Here is a 26,225-nt window from a genome sequence, read left to right on the forward strand (position 1 = left end):
AGTAATGCAAATCAAAACCCAAGAAAAACAAACAAAAACAAAATAAACAGAAAAAGGCCACACTACCAAAAATAAAACCCTCAATTTGAATAAATAAATAAATAAATAAACACTTTAAAACGTCATACAAAATTCTGACATTACCCTTTTTTTCCCAACATTTAATGGAAGTCCTGTCTACAAATGTAAGATAATAATAAATATATTTATTATTTTTTAGTGACAGTTAGGTTTAAGTGGTTTTATTTGGGATATCTCGTATCTTTAAGCAAAAACTGGATTATAAACAGTAGGAAAGATCTCTGCAGAAACTCTGTTTAATACTGCTCATATCACAATGGTTACGACACGATAAAATACTGCAAATTATCAAAACTGTACAGGAAAACTTACAAGTTTCTCTAAAATACATTTTCACTGTTAGCGTGTGAGAAGACGTCTCCATCTGCTCAGCTGAACAGGAGCCTGTCCTTCAGATGGACTGACAACGCAGCACCTGTATGACAGTCAGTGCCCATCGCTTTTTTCCTCTTTCTCTCTGCTCTAAGCCGACTGTTCTGCCCTCTGTTGCTCTGGTCTGGAGCAGAGCATCAGTCCTCCGTGTTTCTCCACCTCGCCACAAACATCTGAGGCTCTCACTGACAGCTACTACAACTCTACATGGAGCCGGACACTCACAGTCTATAAGGAGAGAAGACTGCAGCAGGGTGAGCCAGCCCTTACGTTTCTACTGGATGTCTACTGAGTTCTTCTTGCACAGACCTACTCCAGTTTGTATTTTTCAAATGTTGTAGACACATTTTTTTTCCTCTTTTCTGTGTCATGTATTTTTTTTTTTTTTACGTATTTATTAGATATTCCTCAAGCTAATCTACTTCACGGTTACAGGTGTGAGTGTTAGTGGCGCACCACCAGGTGGTGGAGTGTTTCGGCTGGGTGAGGGCAGTGCCACCCTGGTAGTGTGTGTATACAGTGGGCTATGTATGTGATTTCAGTGTTGTAAAGGGTGTGTCTGAGCCACCAGGTCAGCGGTGGCGGTAGTGTCTCATGAGTGGGACAATGCAGGAAGGAGGGCCCGACAGCTTGAGAAAAGGGTGCTGGAGGAGTTCCTGGGCCGTGGCTCTCTGAGAGGGTTCCCTCACCAGCATCCGGTCCAGGAAAGATCGCAGCACAGAGGACACCTGGAGGTGGTAAAGAAATACTTCAGCTCTGACCCGTAATCATTTTGGTAGCTTCAGGATATTTACATATTTTCAGTTAAAATGAGTAGCAACTACGACACATGAATATGGAAGGCTAAATATGGAATCTCTACGGAGTGATGTTTCTGAGGAAGACGATGACGACGAGGACATATCTGGAAGGAAAACCTGGAGAAACTGGCTCATCCATATGTTTGGTTGGGTTGGAGTGGGGCGGAGCATCAAAAGAATCAGTCAGGAATCAAGACTCACGAATCATCAGAAGTCTCAAAGTATATGTGATTGTATAACAACTTCTAAAATCCAATGGTAATATTGGGGAAAACATCTCTTTTGATGTAATTAGGTCACATACGGGAGTGTAGGTGACATTTCAAGCAAAACATACATGATTAAAGAAGATTCCGATTCACCAAACCCAGCCAGAGTTGAAGCCAAATCCAAGTGAAGTAAATGGTGACCATTTCTTCAAACGTAAAAAAAACCCAACATACGAATGGTGATTTCCAAATCTCCAGCTCTTTCTCTCTCTGCTGCCTTTATGACAAACTATGGTTGCCTGCTTGCATGCTAACATAGGTGTGGACTTATCTTGAGTTCTCACTGATCTTTTCTCCCTGGAGAGACTTCACACTGTCTAAATGTGCGGACTCAACTGAACACTTGGAAGACACCAGAGGAGCAAGATGGAGACATTTTTTGTGGCTATCATTTACTTTAATTGTGTTGGATTTGGCTGCAAGTCTGAAAATGTTAGACTGCAAAGAAGACCAAAAAGAGAACTGATATATGTAAGAAATGACATGAACATTGATAAGGAACGTGTGCTAATAATGATATTTTCTTTAATATTGTGACAAATCTACCTTGTGTGATTCTTTTAACCGTGGCGGCAGGTTGTCTCGTATCCTCCTCATGGCCTGCAGAGGGGGCTCGTTAAAGTAAGGTGGCTCTCCATCCACCATCTCAATCACCATGATACCTAAAGACCAGATATCCACCTGCACACACACACACACCACACATTTCATTCACTAATGCCATGCACAATATTAAGCGTGTATCTTTCTTAAGCTTTTATCATTGTTAATCTGTGCATGTGTGTGTTCCTTGTCCTCACCTCCGTCCCATAAGGTAGTCTAGAAATGACTTCTGGTGCCATCCAGTACGGCGTGCCCACGAGGGACTTCCTTTTGGGCACCTCTTTGGAAACTTGTGCACAAAAGCCAAAGTCTGACAGTTTGATCTGCAAACACACACAAACAGCGTACCGCCATCAGCTTCCACTCTTCTCATGTGCGTGTATCCAGACATACAGCTGGGACTACATTAGTTCAGAACCTCAAGTGCACTGACCCATTGTGAAGCACTTTCATAAAAAATACACTAATCCCTGTATTAGTGGTTAATTATCCTCCAATTAATCATGTCTTATCAGCTCATTCGGATGCATTAGGCAGGATTTAATTACTGGGGCACAAGTGGTAATAGATGATGATGAGTTTCTGGCACTGGCTGTTGACAAGTAGAGGGAATGACACCCATGAAGAAGGTCAGTGAGTGTGTGAGAGAAAATGAGAAAGTGGTTTTGCCAACCACAGGACAGTTACTCAGCATTTAAACATGATCACATTAAATGTATCGTACTTGGCATCCAACTTTGGTACAACCATCTTACACACATCCAGTGATCAAATAAGAACTATCAAATAAAATACCTCTGAACATTATTATGATATTACAGTACAAGACCACACCTGGAGCCACTCCTGACACTCACTATATCATGCGTCTTGTGTACCTAATAAAGTGGCTGGTGAGAGTATACTTGGTTTATTGGTAAGATGCTTAAAAAAACACCACACCTGACACCTGACACACACACTCAGCATCTGTCTGCACTTACCCTTCCATCACTGGTCAGGAGAATGGAGTCGCTCTTGATGTCGCGGTGGATGACGCCCTGTGTGTGCAGGTATGACAGAGCCCTCAGCACTGACAGACACACCGTAGCAATCTGCTCCTCGTTCATCCTGTAAGGAAACACACAAATAAACACGTGTCAGCAATAAATGAGCAGGTCGTGTACACGAGGAAACTTTCAACCATCATGCGGTACAAGCAGCATCATCTATTAAAACTAATTGTTGATGAAAGTCATTCACAGTATCAATTACGGCATTCATATTTTATCTCTATACTATTTCTCCTTTATTCGTTTTTATGAGGTTTTACAGTTACATAGTAATTTATCTTGCACCACGTGTTTCCTGTGTTTTCTTCCTCTGTGGTGCATCGCAGGACAAGACAAATGTGTCTGTCTTAAATCTATTTCCAAAAACTGTAAATCAAAAAAGACACGACAGTCAATCAATGGAGTACATTTCCATATTTCATATAATAAGACACGTTTTTTTGGGAGACAGAAACTACACTTGTTCATTGGGCTACAACGCAGACAAATCTGGTCACAGACAGTGCTGTCATCCTAAAGAGATTACAACACAACACAACAGATATGGAGTAGAAATCCCGTTTGAAAATATCCCCCCATAGCCTGCAGCGACTGTAGCTGTGATGTGCACAGCAGGCAGGAGGGTCCCATATGGAGAGAGGGGCGATGCAGTGTGTCTGCTCACACAGAAACTCATGGCTTCACTGAACATTAACATCTTCACCCAGCTGGCCTCTATGCGCGTGCACGTGTGTGTGTGTGTGTGTGCACTCTGCACTGCCATCAAACAGTGCATGTGTGGAAACAGCGGGACTTTCACTTTCATATAAGAGGTGCATGTGCATATTCACACAAGCACAGTACACACTGTTTGCTCATTTTATTTCTCACCTCTATCTGAAAGAATCTACTTTTGGGAGTCACTTACAAAACACAACGTGAAACAATCCCCCCACTACCACACACACCTAAGGCCACGCACGTGCACGCATATAGATCCTCACACTTCACACTGCAGGCTGCAGCAGATTTTATTGTCACACATGTATGCATTTACAATCAAGAGAGATAAATGAGCCTTCTGCTAATGTAAAAACAACTGGCTAACTCAAAGAGAATGGGAGGCAACAACAATTCATCTCTTACTGACGCACACACACACACACACACAAATAAAGCAATACGGACAATCAAAAAAAGTAGATGCAAACTCATTGAAATAGAAAATTGTTTCACATACACAAAGTAAAAAACAATTTTAATGAGCCTGTAAAGGTTGTCAAGGAGAGACTTACATAAGCACCTATGCACACACACACACACACGCACACTTTTGCACATACACTGAGCCAAATCCCAGTGAAGTGCAACTCATTAAACAAGTCTCAAGGTATAATTGAAATTTGAACGTGAGTGAAATGGTATAGAAGCAGAGTCGACCATTCTGCCACTGCTGACTCGCTGCCCGTGCGCCTGAAATTCAGTTAGTGCGTCTGTGTTGACGACAGCTCACACAGCGCGAGGCAGGCAGTAGTGTTTTCCGCGACAAAAGGCTTAACAGAAATAGCACACAAGGCTTTCACCTGGACAAATGTGGCTGAAATTAGAGGAGGGGGGGAGGAATCACGCGCTGCAGTAGTCCTTACATTATGAATGTGGATATTCAGTACAGTTTAATGGCTCATTTGCATGTCCATGATCAAAACAAACTCAAACTGTCTTATTTTCTCAGTACGTCTCCAAGTACCTTTTAACAAACACGTATATTGTACTCTGTCTTTGTGTCTTTATTCAAATTTGACTGAATAATGACATGTTTCTTTGAAACACGGACATTCATCTCAATATCCAGGCAAAAAAATAGCTGTGTGAGATGATGACGAGGGGTAAAAAGGGTGAGTTAAAGACTAGCATGTGTATATAATACCCTATGTATTAGGATTTTCTGAAACTCTCTCCCCCACACACACATACACTGAGCACACAAAGAGACAAACATCTGCATAGGAGACTGTTTAAGGCTTCACCAAAGCATGTTATTAGCATCTGACACCACACAGTGCTAATGCTGACACTCCACACAAATGACTGTAATTAAACACCAGACACGAAGTAAACTTAAAACAATGAGATGGCAGCTCGGCACACGACTCGACAACAGAGAGGCAATTAAGAAAAGTTGGAGAACAATCATCTCAGAACGACTAAAACCGGGACTGAGAAACAAGCCACCTGCTTGTAAGTGTAGAGCAAATTAAATGACCTCATGGTTTCCAACAACCTGTCTCAGTTTGATAATTACAAGCTAAACCCTGACTGAGGTCTTATCCACACAGACACAGAACTTTCACTGTGCAATCTTTTTTCATTTTCGTTCCTAAGAGGTTCTCCATAAACACAGCATCATTTCAGTAAATGTCTTCATATTAGACTTGTACAACAAGCACTATACAGTACATACATAATATATATATATACTGTATATATATGTATAATATGTATATGTATATAATAGCCCATTCCTATAATGTACATTCTATTGTAACCTTTTATAGTCATATTGTTCAAATCTTTCTATATTGTACTTTTTTAGATGCATGTTTATTATTTTATTATCTTTACTGCCTTTGCTTCTATGACAATGTTCATTTCTAGACTAATAAAGGACCATCTTATCTTATCTTATCTTATCTTACACTTCAGCTTTAATATTTTGAGGGTTACCTGGTGTGAGTCACAATGTCAGTGAGTGCTCCGCCCTCCAGGAACTCCATGACGACCCACAGCTCGTCACCCACCAGGTAGCTGTTGTACATGTCCACCACGTTCTCATGATGGTAGTCCCTCATTATCACCACCTAAAAAAACACACACAGCATATATATGTTTTCGTAATTATTTGTATACTCTAGATGCACATTTAATATCTTACTAAGACGTGATCTACTATTTCATTACTTCAATAAATGTATTCGTGCCATTTCAATTATTTATTAAATTAACAAAACGGTAGGCGCAACTATAAAAGGATTACATTCAGCAATTCATGAGATTACGCAAATCAAATTAGCTCCCAAGTGAACACCCACAGCTTCAGATCTGCGTTCATGCGCCTGAGTGCGTGCACACACTCCTTTATTGACATTTTTTCTCACAAACAAGCATCACAAAGTTTTTTTTCCTGAAATTAAGATTAATTTCTGTTTAAGTGCAAATGAGACGGAGCTCATTTTTCAAAAGTTAGCATCGCCTTAAATAGAAACTGCCATGAATTAATTTGTGGCGGAGGGTTTTTCAGCGTGAACACTACTTCAATTTTAGTAAATAAATACCATTATGGATGCAAATGTGGTAGTGGTTCAATGAATACTATTTAATATTATTTCATGAAGCAAACTACACTTATTATGTGGGATAGAGATTTATTTTTATTAGGGCAACGGCAGTGGTGGAGCGAGTCGCCTTCCAAATGGAAGGTTGTGGATTAGATTCCAGTCTCATCTTTACTGCTGCTTACCTGATGTATCAGCAGCCATTGAGGAGTGGGCACGATACACTTTATCTTGAATGGTAAAACTGACCCACAGAAACACATTCAGCAACATTCATCTGGTTGGATGTTCTGCTTAAAGTGTGACTATACAGTAGTTTAAATACAGTGGTGACTGCTCTAAGACAGCAAGGGAAGCTCAGTTTTGTGATCAAATATGTACTGCGTTGTATTTACATTGAAGTACTAAACGTGCGCTAGACCGCGATTAGAACGCGTCACTAGTTTGTGCAGAATCGGCTGTTTATCACGGATGACGGATCGTCTACCGCGATGTTCGTATTCCCCGTAGCAGCTTCCGCATTAAAACCACTTCAAGCTCATCATCAACTGTTTTCTGTGGGATGGCACAGAGTAGTTTATGTTTACTGCAGTGAGCAGTAAACATAAACACCAAAAAAGTGATTGGACAAACGTGGCAAAAACCACACTTCCAGGGAAGCTCAGCTTCTCTGGAGCAGTGGGCAGGTGTGGATGATGATTGGAGGAACTGTCTGAAAGGCGGAACCCGTTTTTGATTGACAGCATTGCAATAACATACACAATGTGGATTTTAGCAAGTGAAGTGTAGACAGATTGAACTACACTAAGATGATGTGTGATGATGAGTGATCTAACTGACATGAACATAAACATAAATTGTTGTTGTGTGTTATTTGCTCTTTTGTACATATACACTGAGAATAAAAATAAATAAATAAAATAAATAAAAATACTATTACAGCATTTCAGATTTACACAATTATCGCATTTCCTTGTTCTAGTTGTTTGTTTGCAGAATTAATGTATAAATATAACTGGGTCTGAAATGAGCTTCCCCTGTTTCAAAGAGCAGCTACTCTGCCAGTCTTTCACACCTCATTAAAAAGCAGCTCTCTCCTCTGCTGTTTCCTGAGGTCCATCTTCTTCACAGCCACCTGCTTGCCACTGTGTTTCTCACTGGCGATGCACACGATACCCGTGGAGCCCTCGCCAATCTTGATAAAGCTGTCCAGGTATTCCCGAGGGTCGCCTGGAGCGAAAGAGAAATATATAATATAATAATAACACCAGAAAACAAACATGGAGACAAAACAAGGTAGTTCAGTATAGCTTTTACGTCACTGTCCATTTCTTACCTGGGTTGACCACCAGTTGGAGAGCAGCTCTGAACTGCTCATGGGAAACTCTGGAGGGCTGAGTGTCTGAGCTTGACCCCCAGGAAGGAGGGGGATAAGCCCCCGGGGGAATGTAAGGTGATGAAGGCTGTGAGTAGGCCCCCTGTTTGGAAACATGCATACATTCACACAAAGACTCTTTAAAAAAGCCTACATGCAAGTACTTATACACTCATCACTTTACACTGAAAGCACCTTGAAATGATGGTCCCGACTTGCTGGTTGGCCTTCATACATCACATATTTTATATTGTCTGTCTTTGGAACACGGCCTATGCTGCTTCTCCTTATTTTTTATTGATATGTGTTGTTATTATCATGTTAATGCATTTTTCTTGAGTAGTTTGCCTTATTCCATCAATCTGCAAACGCACTAAAGACTGTAATCTGGCATATTAACATGTTGATGCCCATGCAAAAAAAATAAATAAATAAAGCTTAGTCATTTCAAGCACACTCACAAAACATCAACCTTTTGGGCTCCTTGTCAACTTTTGACAATATTTTCAGTTTTCTTACATTAATTATACATTTTTCGAAGCATAAGGCTTTCACCCTGTATACTCATACTTGATATCATTTTTTTTATCCGAAACCAGAGAACACACTGCACCTGCGGGGTGTACGGTGGGCTCGGCTGCGAGGGCGGATGGTGGTAGGGCGAGGGTTTGTAATGGTGGAACATCGGCGGGTAGGGCAGGTGTACTGGAGGGTAGCCAGGTGGCTTGCTGTGGCTCTGAGGTAGCTTAAGAGGCCCTCTGGGATAGGTGTCGCCACCCGTAACCTGGGGACTGCCATCACGTGAAGGCCGCTCGTAGTCACCCTGGAGGAGACATGAAAATAACGGATGACTGACAAATACAAAAACAGTTATTAGAATTAAGAAAAAGAGACACTGATATGAAACTTTTTGATGACAGAGTTGAAACAATTCTTCACACCTTTGAACTTTTAATCAGTTTAACATTTGTACTGAAGGAAGAGGCCTAAAAATACTGTCCAGTTGCATACATTCTAAGATTAGCAGTTGTACTGAATGCATGCATGAACACACACTACACTCCCAGTCGCAGGTACAGTATGTCTGCAGCTACGCCGGTCCTCCGACAGGACATAATGTAGACCATTTAGTCCACAGGACAGACTCCATACTTTATCATTAACACCCCTCAAAGTTCCTCAACGACTCCATTCATCATTAAGAAACCCAGCGAGGATCCAGATCTGGGACACGCCGTTTCTTAAAGATCCCAGGAACTCGTGAGGCTCCTTTAAAGTTGTGGCGGAGCGAATGCAGGAAACCTCTATTAATAGCTCAGAGTTGTATGACTCATCTTAAATGATGTGACTCATAACAGATGCACACACACACACACACACGGAGGAGAATCTCAGACCACAAATGACCAAACCAGTAATGACGACGATGATGATGAAATTGGAAAAAGGAAATTAACTGAAATTGCTGAAAGTATAACAGATGGGCCAAGAAATAAGATAAAATATAAATCAGTAATTTTTGCAAATTCAGCTCCTTTAGAGACAGACACTCACTGCTATTTTCATGAATGAACGCACATGGTTGGTGTAGTGGTATGCATGGAGTTTGCATGTTCTCCCTGTGTGTGTGTGTGCGTGGGTTTTCTTCAGGTTCTCTGGTTTCCTCCCACAGAACAGAAACATTCAATATGGGGATTAGGTAAATTGAACACTCTAAATTGACCATATGTGTGAGTGTAAGAGTGGATGGTTGTTTGTCTCTATGTGGCCATGTGAGGGACTGGCGACCTGTCCAGGGTGTACCCCGTGTTTCACCCTATGTCAGCCGAGATTGGCGCAGCAACCCCCTGCGACCCTCATGTGGAGGATAAAGCGGTAGAAGATGTATAAATGAACAATTCCAATATTCCAGGATGTTAGCGATACACTAAGAGCAGTGCATCAAAGCTGATTGAATTAAGATTCAGATCAAATTGAAATGACTGTTGTCTCAGCTCCTAAAAATGGTCTTTAGCCAGCATGTTCTTTAAATCGGGCATGGAATATAATTAGAAGATAACAGAAAACTGCATCTGTTTCAGTTTCTGTTTATCGGCGTCTTCTCTGTGCCTCCTCTCACATACACACACATGCACACCCAACACGTGCATAGACAGGAGCCGGAGCCATAATGTGTTGGAATGGTGTATAATTACATGGTGTGAACTCTTTTAATCAATCACTCAGACTGCGTATGTGTGTGTGTTGGGGAGGAAGGTGAGCGGCCCAGCCTCGCGCCTCACTATCATTGGCCGGCACCACTGGCTGGCTGTCAGCCAAGGGTCTCCTGATCCATGTTGGTTAAACGTGCATTAATCTGAGTTTGGCAGGGTAATCAACAACCTAACTCAACTGTGAAATTGAATTCCGCGGTGGAACATCGTTCGGCCAGTTTTATGCTAAGGCTGCAGAAAAGGAAAGTGCCGCAACATCAATTTGTCACCGAGAGCTGCGGCGCCGAGCTCATACTCACCACAGAACACAGAGAGAGAGAGAGAGAGAAGAGAAAGGAAAGGGGGAGAGAGGGAGTGTGTGCTTGTTTGTATCTTGTGTGTGTGTGTGTGTGTGTGGCCAAGTCTGCGTGGTGTCTACTGTTACATCCCCACTGGCTCCCAACAACAGCAGCAGGGAAAGAGAAGGATTTACTTCAGTGGTGTGAGCAGGCTGAATGGGAGGGAGAGGGAAGAAAAGGCAGAGAATAAGAGAGGACAGAGAAAGTGGATTTGTTACAAGGTCCGTGAGCCAAGAAGAATAGTGCTTCTTAATCTGCCACATGACTCCTTTTTCTTTTCTCTATTACTGTTGTAAAAATCTGTGAATTGGGGCACAGTGATTCCACAAACAGCATTTGATTATAGTTCATTTCATTTAGCCGACACCTGCTGGATCAGTACACATGCTGTGGAAGAGAGTTCACCCGTTTTAAGTCCTTAATATTTTCTATCGCCTACAAACCCTGTTCATTTCCAAAGAGGCAAATGTGTCCCCTCAAGCAAAACAAGTCAGAAAATGGCAATAATAAACAATAAGTTAGGGGGGGAAAAAAATGACCTTCTCCTGCATCACGCGCAATCCTGCTTCTCTTGCATTCTTGTTTTTTTTTTTTTCTCAGTGGCTATTTACTGAAGCATGCAGGTTAAATGGTTTTTCATCAAGGCACCCTGGGATCTACATCAGCAAACCCAGTTTTCCTCTCAGCTCCTGGACTCAGTGTGTGTGAAGGAGGGATATTGGAGAGCAGTGCACACTCCTATGTAATGGACCTAATGGGGCAATGAAAGCTTTGGATAGAAAGAGGTGACCAACTCCTGCTGTTGCGTTGACTGGCAGCATATTCTGCCCCCTGCTAATATCTACTAACCTGCAATATTCTAATATAAACTACAGTTTCAAATGCAGTTCTCTATAACAACAACAAGAATAATAATAATAATAATAATAATAATAACAATACTGATCTAAAAAAACATTTCTCTGGATGCAGTGGACAACATCACAGACTAAACGTGAATGTGTTTCTTACAGTGGAGTAAACCATTTTATATTTACTCTACATCTGCCGAATATAATTTTACTTTGAATTTCACACATCATTTTCCCCGTTTTATGTGTCTCGTTTATCTGTTTACATATAATGTAAACAGATAAACAGTGACATGACACTGCAGCCTCTGAGCATCATTTCTAATGATTTAACACACCTCTATGCAGATGATCCCGCACCCTATCAACAGAATCACTCACACAGATGAAGCTTTGCAGTTATTTAAGATATTTACTCAGCAGCAATCTTCATTTTGACCTGCCAAGCTTATATAAACTTATATTTAATTGTTTTATTGCTGTTTATGTTGAAAGCACACATCATTTGCAAACTTTGATTAAATTATTGTAATCATTTCCACAATAGCCTTAATCGAAAATCATACTATTGTCTGCAGGAAATGTATTAAAATTATTAGGGTTAATTATTATTATTGTGCCCATAAACTACCTAATACCTAATTCATAGTTGCTTGCAGATTAGAGTACGCAGAATACTCATTTTATTCTTTTTAATATATTTTTTTATATATTATATTTAATCACTGTCGAACATTTTACATTTTGTGGCCATTCTGTTTCCTGCCATGTCGCCGCCTCTGTCTTCTGCGTAACTGAGAGATCTCTGCTCGATGGTCAGCGTGAGTTTTAATTGATCTGTGTGCAGGGACTAGCCCCTGAAGGGAGCTAATTCTGTCCTGCGCGTGGCAGTGGCTGCCTCCTTTGCAGACGAGCAGATTAGCAGGTTGCACACTGTTGCAGGTTGTCTGCTTGGCAAAATAGCCGGGAAAGAAACGTGTAAAGAGAGAATGTGAGAGAACTAGAAAGAGGGGACAGAGAAGAGGGGGAATGAATATGTGAAACTGGCTGCAGGTGGATGTGAGGCGCGACTAAATGAAGGCACACGTGTGTAATTTTCTCTGAAATGTTTCTACAGATGTGTCAAGGTAGGTATAAGTGTTGTGTTGACACGTTTCCTGGACAGCCACTGTAATCAAGTATATTATATGATATGCTATTATATGATTGAACACTACCAAAATCGTATCATATGACAGATATTTTTTTTTAGGTTTTCTCGTAGTTACCTTAGTTAAGGTCTGTGAATTAGCGAGACTCTCCGAGAGACGAGGGTAGGTGTAGGAGCTGTATGGATGGGCCTGTGGAGGGTTCTTGAAAGCCCCGCTGGCTGCATAGGGGACATTTGGCTCCTGCAGCCCAGAGCCTGACCGAGATCGCTGCCTGATAGCTGGTGTAGGGCTCGTCTGCGTCACGTAAGAACTCTTGGGTCTCTTTTCATATTCGTCCCGTAGACCGCCGTAGCTCCACTCACTGTCTGGGTAGTTGATCTGCTCACTGTGCAGTGAGGCGCGGGATGGTGTGCCGACTGATGTGTCCCGGTAGTCCTGGCTGGACGAGCCACCCACTGACGCCCGGTAGTAGCCACTGGAGCCGACCCCACTGCCCACAGTGGAGGCCACCTCATCGGCTGACCGCCCTTTGCTCTCCAGGTAGGTGTGGTAGTCCGGGGGCAACTTTCCATAGTCTGATTTTTGGGGCATGGCGTCTGGGTAGAAAGGGCTGCGTATTGGGTGTGAGTGGCCATTCTGCTTGGTGAATCGATAGTGCCGCCCCACTGCCCAGTCTCCGTCTATGGAGAAGCTTGGTTTGCCAGGATCCAGAGAGAAGTCCCTGCTGGATGTGTCTAAGTCACAGGAGTAGCGGGAGTAGTAGTGATTGAATCCATTTTCCTCTGGGGCGCCGGGTCGACCACTGCCTGAGGGTTTGGAGCTGCTCCCGGCCTGGTGGGGACCCGGGGGACTCTCTTTACGCAGGGAGTTGGACCGCGTCACTGAGATGTTGTCAAACTCTTCTAGCAGGCCGTTGATGGATGCGTCTTTGGGCGGCCGGTTACCTCGAACAATTGTCTACAAGAAGAACAAAGACATTTAAACTTAGCATGCAAAAGAGTCTGCAGAATAAAAAAAACTAGATGGAGACGACCCTGATACTTTGGGTTGCAGTACGTTTGATTTCAGTTTAATCATTCCTCAATGAAAACTGAACGGGATGAATTCAAATTCCTCTTTGATTCAATTCAGTTCGTTCAAAACAAAGCGGGAATTTCAATTCATGTGTATCAAGGCTTTGTGACAAGTGTGAAATGAATCATCACTTGCAGTAAATGAATGCTGATGTTTGACATCTGAAAGAACACAACAGCAGGCATTAGTCTACACAACCACACGTTGTTGTGAGATGGGATGCAGCTCGATAATGCATGGAGATAAATGACGGGGGAATCTCAGATGCTAAAAAGGAAACCGCTGGTGGATGAAAGGAGCTAATTCCTGCCCCATTTCCCTTGCAACAGATTAGCTTCATTTTCCGTGGGCTGATCAGGATACATTAATAGTCGTGACGTTCAGTGTAGCGCTCGTGAGGCTTGTGTGAGCTTGTGCTTGCACACAGAAACAGGGAGAGTGTGGAGGAGAGAGAGAGAGAGAGAGAGAGAGAGAGAGAGAGAGGCCGTACACATATGCTCACATCTGCTTCAAAGCAAAGGCAGCTTAAACATCAGGGGTGCTGCTTATCCCCTCCTACCTGGTGTTAAGCTCTTTACACGGCTGTGTCGTGAGGCATGGGGAACTGGTGCCACAGCAGTACTCCTAGAATCACCCCACCGTGTGTGTGTACACGTGGTGCGTGTGTGTGTGTAATGCTTTTTTTGGTTTTAATGTGGAAACTGAGGCTCACCACCTCCACACAGTAAAAATCGTGAGAGTGACGGCAGAAGCCCTGACAGACACACAGCCTTCATCCACTCTCTCTCTCTCTCTTGGATAAGACAGGAGCGACTGACTGTGTTAGAACAAACATGTTGCATGACTGCTGAGCTGAGAGGAGGCCGCGCTGATGGGATTATTTGAATTTCAAACTCTTACATAATCTATTTGACAGGTTTTTGTCACAATCAAATATAAGTCCAACATTTTATTTCTGTACCACTGACTGTGTCTCAGAGATGTTTTACTTGCTTTGCAGCCTCCGAGTCCATCATGTTATAATCCTGTGAATACACAGTGTCACTATTTTGTAACTTGTTTTTATTTTGTATCATTTTGTTCTCCTTATATCCGATACCTTGATAAATATCCTTGGTGGGCAAAAAAGTTATAGATTATCATCAACTCAATCCAAGTAGCTAAAATATGTAACTTCATCCAAGTCTGTGTTCGACAAAAACAGCAGCCTTTAGTAACGGATTATAACAACACACCTACGCCTATTGTTCATCTGTACGCCGTGACCCACTCGCACATAGAGGTGTTTGTTGAACCGCACTTTACGTGCAACAGTGTCACATCAGCAGGTTCTTTGACAGCCTCGTTGTCCGTCACACGGCCTGTCATACTTGTCTCCCGCCTTGCTTTGTCTGTGTCACATGTGCTGAGGCAGAGTCTCAGAAAAGCTGGGCTAATCATCGGCACTGAGCCAACGTTGTGTTGACACAGCGACACATCTCCTGCAAACTGCCTCGCTGTCCTTTTATTCATCCAGGAGATGGTGGCTCCAGCAGGCAGCCACAGCTAATAAAAGACGAATTATCACGTCTTCACAACTGATCGATCCTTATGAAGACACTCTGCTTTCATTTACAGCCATCCACACGAAGAGTAATGTCATGATGCCTGGTCTGTTGCTATTTTACTTTGCTGCAAACCCTGGGAAATTATTTCAAACATGCAATAGCAACCCCTTTTTCTTTAAGTCACATAATGTGCAAATATTTCAGGCAACACGGGGGTGAAGAGGATGGAGGTAGTAACAACCAACAAGCAGCTCAAGAGCAGGTCAAGACTAGAGCTGCAACTAAAGATTATTTTCATAATCGATTAATCTGACGATTATTTTCTCGATTACTCGATGAATCGTTTGGTCCATAAAATATCAGAAAACCTTAAAAAATGTTGATCGGTGTTCGTCAAACCTGGAAATGATGATGTTCTCAAATGTCTTGTTTTGTCCACAAACCAAAATGATTTACTTTTAATGATTACTTTGTTATCCGGAGCAAAGACATGAAGAAAATACTCACATTTAAGAAGCTTAAACTATCGAAAATCTTGTTTTCATCATGAAAAAAGCTTCGAACCGATTAATCGATTATCAAAATAGTTGTCAATTAACTTAGTAATTGATTAATAATCGATTCATCGATTAATTGTTTTAGCAAATATTTGTTGTGTTTTTATGGCTTATAATGTGTTTTAATCTATACAACATTTTGTGTTTTTAATGGGCAGGATGCTCATCAATGATGTTGAGGAAAAAAACCTGATATTTTCCTCATCTGAACTTAATTCACCCTGCATGTAACTGTGGTAACTGCAATTGACCCTCATATTATAACTTCTCCATTACTTGTGAACGCTCTCTTCAGAGGCCTCTGCTATTTATTTCACACACACACATATTGTCTCTCTCCCCGGTGTTTTGTTTCTTGGAACACCTTCCCTGTCCCTCTTGAACACTCCAGTTGCTCTCCTGTGTTTGAGAGCCATAGGCTGTTTGGTGCCGTGAACTGGAACCCAAGGTGAAATAGCCTATAAAAGCAGTGAGTTAAGTCACGCTGAGAGGTGGAGGCTGCTGCAGGACGGATGGTCCTTTAAACAGGTCGGTGAGTAGAAATCTATCATGCTCTGGACAGATGTTGCAGAGCATGGCGCAGACTCGGACTGACATAAAAAAAAAATATCTCAAGATGCATATAATGGCACTGTTCTTGTACTGCATGTAATGAAAGTTAAATAAAATTATCCAGTGCAAATAAAACTGTTAATGATGTGATTTGTGTGAATCCAAAAAACGAGGCCGAGCCACATCATGGCAGCTGATACAATTGGCTGTAATTGAATAAAACGTGATCGTCTCTATTTGGTTCATAATCAATAACAACTGTGTCAGGGAGCACGGCAGGTACAGGGGATGGAGAGAGTCAGGGAGAACACAGCAGCGAATGAAACTGGGGGAGGTGATGGGGGTGCGGTGGAGGGGGAGAGGGAGACAAGGTTAATTGTGTGCCAAATCCCTGTCAAACGGCCGGCATCAGGCCTTAAAATCTTAACATTAATTTGAATTAGGTGGCTGATACAGGCTTCCATGGCGCGCTCCCCCCTCCCCCGTTCCCCTATCCCACTTTTACCCCCAATCCTTACAGCTCTGTGAGCCTTGTGCACAGGTTGTGTTCAGCGGCAGCTGTGACAGCAGCCATATTTCACTGGCGTGCGGCGTTGGCCTGTCCTTTAGTGATAAGCTGTAATAGATCTACTCTCTCCGCTCACCATGGCCAGTTCAAGGTAAGCACAAGAGAGAGGAGAGGAGAGGAGAAAATGGGAAGATCACATGGGGGAAAGGGCAGAGGAAGTGTGGATGGATGGATGGACCAAACTGAAATGGGAGGGCGATGCAAAAGGAACAACAGAAAAAGTAGTAGAATTTGAGAATCAGCTTAAAGAAAAGGAAAAAAGGAAAGGGTGGCGAAGGGGCGAGGGAGGGAGTGACGTAGAAAGAGAGCCATGAAAAATGAGGCTCATTGGGAGATAAGGGGGGATTAACCTTGCTGGTAATGAAGGGAGGGTGTGATGAGAAAAGAGAGGGAGGAAGAGAGGGAGAGATAATTAATGAGCTTGCCCTTCCTGTGACTCCTCACTAGAACCCTGGTTTGGAGGCTGTGCTTCACTGGTCAGCAGTTGTCCCGGGACAAGTGAAGAGGAGGAGTGGCTCTGCTCCTCTTCTGCATGGATCATTACATATGCTGCCCTTTTATTGTTGTTTTTTCCTACTGTTTGCTGGACTATGCACACAGAGTAACTTTAAAGCAGAAGCATGAATTCCTAAATTAGCATCTCTCATGCTAATGCCAACTATTAGCTAAAAACTCACAGATTTCCTGCTTTATTTAGTGGAATAATTTGAAGTGATTTTAATGATTATAATGCTATAATTTGAAAGGCTGCATGGTTTTGTTGACTGCAGTTCTGCAACTTTTTACCCCCCGTCACTTTATTTGCTCTACTGCACAAAATAATGTACACGATGGGAAGGACAAAAAAGGTTCTATATATGTGTGTGTGTGTGTGTGTGTGGTTGGCACATACACACAACAACAGGGGCAGGTGTGTAACTCCTCCCTCTCGGGTGTCTTTAGTCACACATGGAAGCACAACAACTACACCCCCCACTCACTGCCACACACACACACACTGCAGAATATCGCCCCCTCAATGCGACCACTTTCAAGTCCTGCCAGTGCTGAAACACAAAGATTACACATATTTGTTTATATTCTCATATTATTGTGTTAAATGCAGGTTGTGATTTGCCTCCATACAAATAAAAGTGGACTGCAGTGGTACATGATGAAACACGTATTCACGGAAATAGTATCTCTCTTTCTATTCCCCCTCATTCTCTCTCTGCTCGCATTAAATCCCATGCACACACCATCTCTACTGAGTGGATTTCTGTCACGACTCACACTGCAGAGAGCAAACGCACACACGAACACACACACACACACACACACACACACACACAAACCTCAAATAAATTAACCTATCATTGTGTTTTTTTTCAGTCTAATCAACTCTAATCAATTTTAGGTTCACTATCTTGTCCAAGGACACTAGAAAATGCAGATTTGGGATCAAACCATCAACCTTGCAATGGACCCACTGCACTTCCTGAGCTGTAGTCGGCTACGTCTGCCGACGCCGCTGCACCTGAGGTGCAATATCCCTCTGCATCAGTGACCAAATTGTGAGCAGAAGCTTATTCACTGCCGTCTGAGACAGATAATATCAGAGAGCCCTTGAGACAACAGACAAAGAGCACACTCACGACTCTCTTCTGAGTGTCTCGATAAGCACCAAACATGGCCCACACTACTGACTAATGAATTATCAAATCACACAACCACTGCAGCTGATGCACAAGCGAAGAGTGAAGAGGCCATTTGTATTAAAATGAAGCATCCATCACTCACAGTGATAAAGAATGGCTCTGTGTATTATCACTGCTCCGTATCAGGCTGATGATGATGATGATGATGATACTGTACATAACAATCGCTCCTGTCTCTTTTAACGTTGCATGAATTAATGCCCAACATAAACCGACTGAGAGTGGGATGTCCTTATCCTCTGTCTCTCTCTGCTGGACGGAAGTGGAAAAAGAAAGACGTTGAAGCTAAAATATAAGTGTGATGGATATAAGTGTAGCAGGAGAGGGAGGAGTGGTGCTGTTAGGTTAGATTTTTGTCTGTTTGTCACAATTATCATTTTTAAAAGTCTTACAGGAGTGAATAAACTAGCGGGAAAAATGCCTTTCTTTCACATCTGGAGTCAAATAACACAATATGAGATGAGGGCATAAAGCTGTCTGTCACAGGTGGGTTTAAAACTGGGGACTCGAGTCCTTACCAGCTGAGCTAATGGGGACACATGAGCAAGGCTAGGTTATAGTCCAAGGAAGAAATGATGAGATTTTGGTGGTAATGTGGGAAACTGAGTGGCCTTGGTGATCTTTCTCAAAGAGCTCAAACAGCCATAATCACCATTCCTTTGGATTCTGCGAATGACTTCTCATCATTTGGAAACAGGAAACTCTCTAATCCAATCATACCTTTTCAATTATGTTTCGAATTCTTTGAAACATTTTTGACGACCTTCAAATTTTGTCAAATCCCACGTTCGTATTCAGACGTGTGCTTTTGTTGACTGGCTGTAGAAGTAAAAAAGGCCGCTCAAATAATTCAGCCCTTCCCTGAACTCACCATGACACACTTATTATCAGAACAGTACTTCATGTATGTTTCTACATAAATTCATGCACACAAATAAGACACCTTTTTGAGTTTTCTTCAAGTTTTGAAGTTGTTTTTGATTCTCAGATGAAATCATGCTTGCGTTAAACCATATCATTCACTATGCAATCTGAACGTACTATGCTGAGGTGTATGGTTGAAAACTAAGTTTAATTTCTGTGCAGTAAGTACAAATATTTACTTACTTGTTGTCAGTCCATCACAGGGCCACGTAGAGACAAACAACCATCCACTCTCACGTTTACACCTACTGTCAATTTAGAGCGTCCAATTCTCTTAAAATCCCAAATCCGGAATTAGGAGAATGTGGAGAAAACCCACACACATGCAAACTCCATGTAGAAATTCCCTTCAATATTCACAATTATTAAGTTAAATTCAAGACACAGTCGTATAAATACCTAATATCTAAGGAAAAATAGTTTGTGCTCTGCTGCTCTCTGCTGGTCTCACTCAGTTACTTCAACCATGAACCACAGCACTTAATGTTAATTAAATGAGCATGCAATGAAACGATGTGGATGTTAATTTCACTGATAGAGAGACAAAGTACAGTGAGGCCTCTGTAATATGCTTCCCTGAGGCACATGAGTCTCAGATCTGCGTAGATCATTGGAACGACTAATCCTGACCTCGAAACCCTGACGCGTGTATGACCTCGGATCAGCGTCCACGCTGACAGGTTGACCCACCTGTTATTACCCGAGCCGAGGATTTCACAGAACATTTTCACTCAGTGCTTGACATGTTATTACGCAAAACCACAGATGAGGTCTGAGCAAACACGACCAAGATTATTCAACGAGTGGATTTTGGAGCATTTCCGTGATTAATAGGTTGTGAGCTGACCTGTTTCCTCGGGCCATGCTGCTGCCTGTTAGTTACAGGAGCTAATAACCGTCATCGCAACATGCTGAGCAGAGGCCTTCACTGAGCAGCCAGACAGTAAAGCTGACTTTGAAATGATCAAAAATGTGTCTTACAACAAATGGTCATGTATATTTGGCGGTTTCTGCATAACGAAACAAATCAATGAGACAAAGGAATTTTAAAGGAAAAATCAAAGGGTTCAAAGACACAGTGCTTGAAATGACCTTGCAATATGTTGGGGGTCTAAAATTTAATATCATAAAATGATTAAAAAGCTTAATAGAGAAGCTTTTTATTATTATTATCATTATTATTATTATTATCATCATTATTAGTAGCAGCAATAGTATTTAAACGTGTAAATTAAAGACTATTAAACTGAACTAAATACTGTAGTCTTTTTTGGAACAGACCTTTGTCAACATCACACATTTTTTAAGGCTTGGAGAGAAAAATGTGGTGCGGTTTGGATTGGGACAAATTATTCATTCCTTAATTCCTTTCAGAATAATTTATTAAGTCTATTAAACGCAAAAAAACAGGTGATCCAAAGGTCGATGTAAATTAGAACAAAAACATAAGCTTATAATTCAGCACAGAATAAAAGGAAGTATGCCCCATTATCCAAACCTAACTTGTCCCATCGACTAGAGCTCAAACAATTACTCGATTAATCAATTATTAATCAATTACAAAAGCTTTTTTGATAATCTATTAATCAGTTTGAAGCTTTTTTCATTTCTGATTGTTTTAGCTTCTTAAATGTGAATATTTTCTTTTTCGTATCTTTGCTTCAGATAACAAAGAAATCATTAAAAAACTGACAAAACAAGACATTCGAGAACATCATCATTTCCAGGTTTGACAAACACACTCTAACACCTGTATTGACACTATGTAACGTCTAGTTTTCAGGTCCGTGCCACAAACAGAACGACAACAACAACAACAACACGGCTATGTTTTCCAGCAATGACACAACGTCTCCGATCCCCACAGCTCCCAGCGGCTCAGACCAGTGTGACCCAGTCACCTTTAACCTCAGCTCAGCCGAGCCTCAACTTTAAGCTCCGTGATCCACGAGTCACACGGGGTGCAGACACGTGGAATAAAGGACGATTTCCAGAAAAAAAATGGATTAGTGCAATAGACGAGATGAAATACAAACATCAAGTCAGAGCTTAAGCATATTAGTGCAGTAAAGCCCGGCGCAGTGAAGCCCTCTGAGCACCGGTGCATTTAGGCTCATTCAGAAACATAGCTGGCAGATATTTCCAGAAAAATATGACAATAAGGAGAAGCAGTGTCTTTCAGTGTGAGATCAATTTGATGTCCCTCTTTCTACGCGGAAAGACAGATTAACAGACAGCTGCTGACTATAGATTAATTACACTCAGCGCTCATTAATCTGAGCCCTGTCACGTCTGTTCCTGCGACACAACAGGATTACCATCGTCATCAATACTCTCACTTTCTGCCCCAATTCCTCCTCTCATTACACTGCTACTGTTGTCTTTGATTTACTTATTATCATGCTTTATAACAATATGTTCAAAATAACAGTTTAGCGAAGTACAAGTCCAACGTGTAACATTAAGGTGGGTTTATTGGCCAGAATTGGATATACTACACAAAAGCATATATGTGTAAAAGTTTGAAATTGCTCTAATTTTGTATTCTTAGTTTTAGAATAAGATTTAAAATAAGTACTTTAGTTCAGGGCCACACGGTGGCTTGGTTTAGTGGTTAGCACTCTCGCCTTGCAGCGAGAAGACCCGGGTTCGAGCCCCGGTTGGAACAAGGAGCATGGAGTTTGCATGTTCTCCCCGTGTGTGCGTGGGTTCTCTCCGGGTTCTCCGGCTTCCTCCCACAGTCCAAAAACATACAATGTGGGGATTAGGTAAATTGGACACTCTAAATTGACCATAGGAGTGAGTGTGAGAGTGAATGGTTGTTTGTTTCTAGTTGTGCGTGGCCCTGCGATGGACTGGCGAACTGTCCAGGGTGTACCCCGCTTACCACAAAGATAAATAAATACTGTACATCCCTCCCTGACACACACACACACACGGGAAACTGAGTTTGAACGGAGGATTCCACTGTTTGTTACAATCTGCAGTCTCACCACTAGATGTCACTATTTCTTACACACACACACGACCTTTAAGGTTTAAAATCAAGTCAAAGCCAATCAATGATGTTGAGCCTGTGATAGTTTGAAATGTGCTTGATTAAATTCTGTATTATACATAAACCAGTATCTAAATGTTTTTTTGTTTTTTTTTGTTTGATTTATTGAAAATAAATCAAATGATGATGCAGATGAAGCTCATCAAATAATAAAAATGATGCAGAGTCTAATCTGCTGCTGAAAAGATGATAGATGGACCAACAGTGATCTTTATTAATTAATTTTTCTTCTTCCACACTGAGAAGGGAACATATTATGGCTTGTCATCATGGGAGGTGTAGTTTGTCTCTTTGGCCACACGAGGATACTACAAGTCCATTCATTCAATTACCTCACAGCAAGTGTTGAATGAGCACGTGCTGTCTGGGAAACAAAGACAGTTGAGAGTACTGTTTACAGAGCCATGTTGGGCTCGTATTAAAAATAATACAGCATAACACTGCTATTTGACTACTGTCTGTGGACGCAAAGATTCACACAGGAGACAAAAAAAGCACCTTAATACTCACTCCAAGACATATAAAGCAATAAAAAAAAAGATTTTAAAGAGTCCCTCACAGTTCCTTATCAGGGAACTGGAGAATGTCAGACCATTACAAACTTAGAGACTTTTAAAATTGACACACCAATTACCTCATTTACTACTTTATATATATATATTCCAGCAAAAATCCTTTCCTATTTAGAATTGACAGCTTAAATGTCCTTCCAAAAGAAAACCCTCCACTTTCAGACACTGTTGGATGGTTGTGAGCCAGGACATTTTCAGATGCCCTGGCATAATACGCCGCATATTACCGAGAGCCAAAATCCCCCCCCAGCAGCGAGGAGAGACAAAGTGAGAAAGCAGAGGAGGAGAGGAGAGGAGGAAGGAATGAGAGAGAGGTCTAAATCAATGGCATCCACTTCACCTCAGTGCCAAGAAAGACAGATGCTCTCTTCATCTGCATGTGTGTGTGTGTGTGTGTGTGTGTGTGCTCCAACATACATCAGTCATGAGTGATTCTCCTCCGAGTCTATTTCTGTCATGACCAATTTCACTGCAGATCAATGAAAGATATAATACAATACACACTGAGTCGAATTCAAATGAAACATTAAATGAAATTCATATTGATCACATCATACAACTTAATTTCTTTTCTTTCTCTATTAAGAAGCTAAATGATTGCCATAGTTATTGCACATGACACACTGTTGAAAACCTTCACCGGATAAAACTATTTCATGTTTGTACAAATAATGTATCTAAAAAAAACAAAAGCAAAAAAACAACACGTGTCATGCTTTCGCCACATTGTCTCAATGTCATTCACTGTCAGTCTGGACAGTCCACTGTCTTGGAGCTCATTCAACATCATCAATACACAGTGCTATAAAGATGTCTCCCCAAATTAGCAACTCCCTGTGTGTGTGTGTGTGTGTGTGTGTGTCAGAACCATAACACCCAACTTCTATCTTCAATATTAACTCAAGTAAGCATTTCTGCCCCTGAAGCAAGGACTGGGTGACCCTGTTAAATCAGAAACACTATCCCACTAAGCTCAGTCTCCATATGCACACATGCAGCAAACCCAGCAAAGCTACAAAAATAACTCTGCCATGCAGCACTTAGAGCACAAAGCTGCACTCACTCAAGAAACATGAGTAAACAACCTGCTCCCTGACTGTGCGGCAATAATTCTTGGAAGGTCAAGGTTTTGTGTTAAATATGCGACGAAAATAGAAACAGGATTTTTAAACACACGCAGAATATGTGACCCTTTTTAACATCCGCATAATCAGCGAAAGAAAGAGTCAAGGAAACGCTGAGTGGAGCTGCTACAGTCTTACACTAATCTTGCACAATCAGTGTTTGGTCTGATATGTACAGTATGTTTCCACTAAGGGCTGATGGGAACTGCTGGCAGTCAGAGCAGAGCTGAGACCTGTTGCAGAGGCAGATCTGCATAGCCAGCATACCAGCATGCAACCTTGGCTCACACCAAACAGAAACAGTCAAAACGCCCCACCTGTAGCTTTTTACGAGTCGCCTGTGCCTGGGGTTTAAATGCCACTGACTCTTCAGTCTTCACCACCTGCCTCTGCTCTGGCCTCAGTTGCCCCTCGGCCGTCCTGCTCTCCCTGGCCCCGGTCCCTGCTGCTCCTCGCCCCCCCGCCATAGTAAGTAGCTCTGTCTGCCTGCAGCTGCATCCAGGCTGCATCGACTGAAGTCAGGCACAGAAAGACTGCGAGAGACCCAATGATCGAGTTTCCTCCTCCGTCACCTGCCAGTAAACCGGAGGGGGCTGCGGTGACCGAGCTATCGCTGACCAAATGACATTTACAGTGCTGCTGTACTAGTCATCACCATGTCTTCATGTCCATTGTCATGTGCTGCTAGTAAACCCATGTCTTCCTGCCACAGTCCAGACTGCTTTTCTACTTTTAGGCAAGGCCACAGATTGTAACGCTACAAATGTAATCAAAAAATCTAAATTTTAATACAAATTCAGTCCATGTATTATATTTAAAAACAATATAAAAACATGAAAACAATACAGCACTGATATAAACATCTATAAAACACCTAACCTGCTGTTAAAATCTCATTTAAGTGGCATTATCAATGTGTATCCCACTTCTAGTTCAAGTTCTAATGATTTAATCTAAGATAAACCCTTTTGACAATTTTAACAGTACTGTATAGCATATATTAAATCATTTAAAGTGCATTTAGTGCAGATGTGGCTTCTACTTTGAGTGCATTGCCAGACATTTCCTTTGTCACACTGTAAGCCACATGACAACATGGTCTGACCTGTGTCAGATATGCAAATATTAACATTTAATCTCATTTCAGAAATACACCTTTTATGGCTGGATTGAGATTTTAAAAACACAACCTAAAAGACAATATAATGTCTATTTGCAATGCACCTTACAATTGGACTTCTTTTAATGTGATGTAAGACTGAGATATTTACAGGAAGGCTATAATGGTCTTGACAGCAGGGAGATCTTCAGCTTTCTAAAATATCTTAAGCCACACTTCTCTCCCGCCTACACTACAGGTAGGCATGGACTCTAGGGGTCAGCAGCTCTTTTAGGAAACCACATGGAATCTTTAACAGGAGGAAGAAGACTTAAAGAACTTTACTTTACTTAAAGAAGTTAACTTTATGGAAGGTAGTGCTCATCAGGAACTGCTGAATCTGAAAATGAGTGAATCCAAGGTTCAATGTAACATCTAAGCCTTTAATACAGAACACACATAGCACATAATCAAAGCACATTAATCTACTGCGTTCATAGATGTCTCTGATCTTATAAATGTCATTCATTTAAAATGCACTTCAAGATGCATTCACAAAACCTCGTAAATGTCATCACTTCTGCAGCAGCAGCAAAAAAACATTGCATAGTTTTGTATCTTCTTAATACAATCATGAATAGTCACCTCAACTCATACATTTTTTTGTAAAATAATCAAATAAACAATTGAATATTCCTAATCGTCTAATCGCTGAACTTGTGTGTGATTAATTTATTATATTCTTTCATTAACTTCCAGTACTCACACAGTGAGAGGCCGAAACTGATATTATTAGTCATCCTCTAACTGTCAGGATACACATAAATCAAAGTGGGCCACTCGAGGTGTTATTTTTAGAAAATAAACAGTTAGTGCTCTGCTGTATTTTTGCAGTGTAGACGGCGAGAATTGTAAGAGGAATTTCAGACATGAGGAGATAAATGGGGGGATTTTGGGCTTCTTTCAGGAGGAGGGACACGTAATTGGAGGTAGCATTAAGGAGAAATATTCACCTTAGACCATGATTTACATATTAT

The 26,225-nt window shown here is 41.6% G+C and overlaps 1 protein-coding gene across 3 annotated transcripts in view; it reads right to left on the minus strand.

Annotated features, from left to right (window-relative positions):
* Positions 1-301: 301 nt before the first annotated feature.
* pak5 (p21 protein (Cdc42/Rac)-activated kinase 5) overlaps positions 302-26,225 on the minus strand; it is a 61,476-nt gene continuing 35,552 nt past the window's right edge. For all 3 annotated transcript variants that reach the window (XM_044048379.1, XM_044048378.1, XM_044048377.1), the window contains 9 exons: positions 12,534-13,373; positions 8,477-8,686; positions 7,825-7,966; positions 7,564-7,718; positions 5,881-6,014; positions 3,109-3,235; positions 2,323-2,448; positions 2,069-2,203; positions 302-1,181 (listed from right to left, as the gene is read on the minus strand). In XM_044048379.1, the coding sequence (XP_043904314.1) occupies positions 1,026-1,181; positions 2,069-2,203; positions 2,323-2,448; positions 3,109-3,235; positions 5,881-6,014; positions 7,564-7,718; positions 7,825-7,966; positions 8,477-8,686; positions 12,534-13,373 (2,025 nt within the window). In that variant the 3' untranslated portion in view covers positions 302-1,025. The remainder of the gene's footprint in view (positions 1,182-2,068; positions 2,204-2,322; positions 2,449-3,108; positions 3,236-5,880; positions 6,015-7,563; positions 7,719-7,824; positions 7,967-8,476; positions 8,687-12,533; positions 13,374-26,225) is intronic.

This window comes from Solea senegalensis, linkage group LG17, assembly GCF_019176455.1.
Source record: "Solea senegalensis isolate Sse05_10M linkage group LG17, IFAPA_SoseM_1, whole genome shotgun sequence".
NCBI lineage: Eukaryota > Metazoa > Chordata > Actinopteri > Pleuronectiformes > Soleidae > Solea > Solea senegalensis.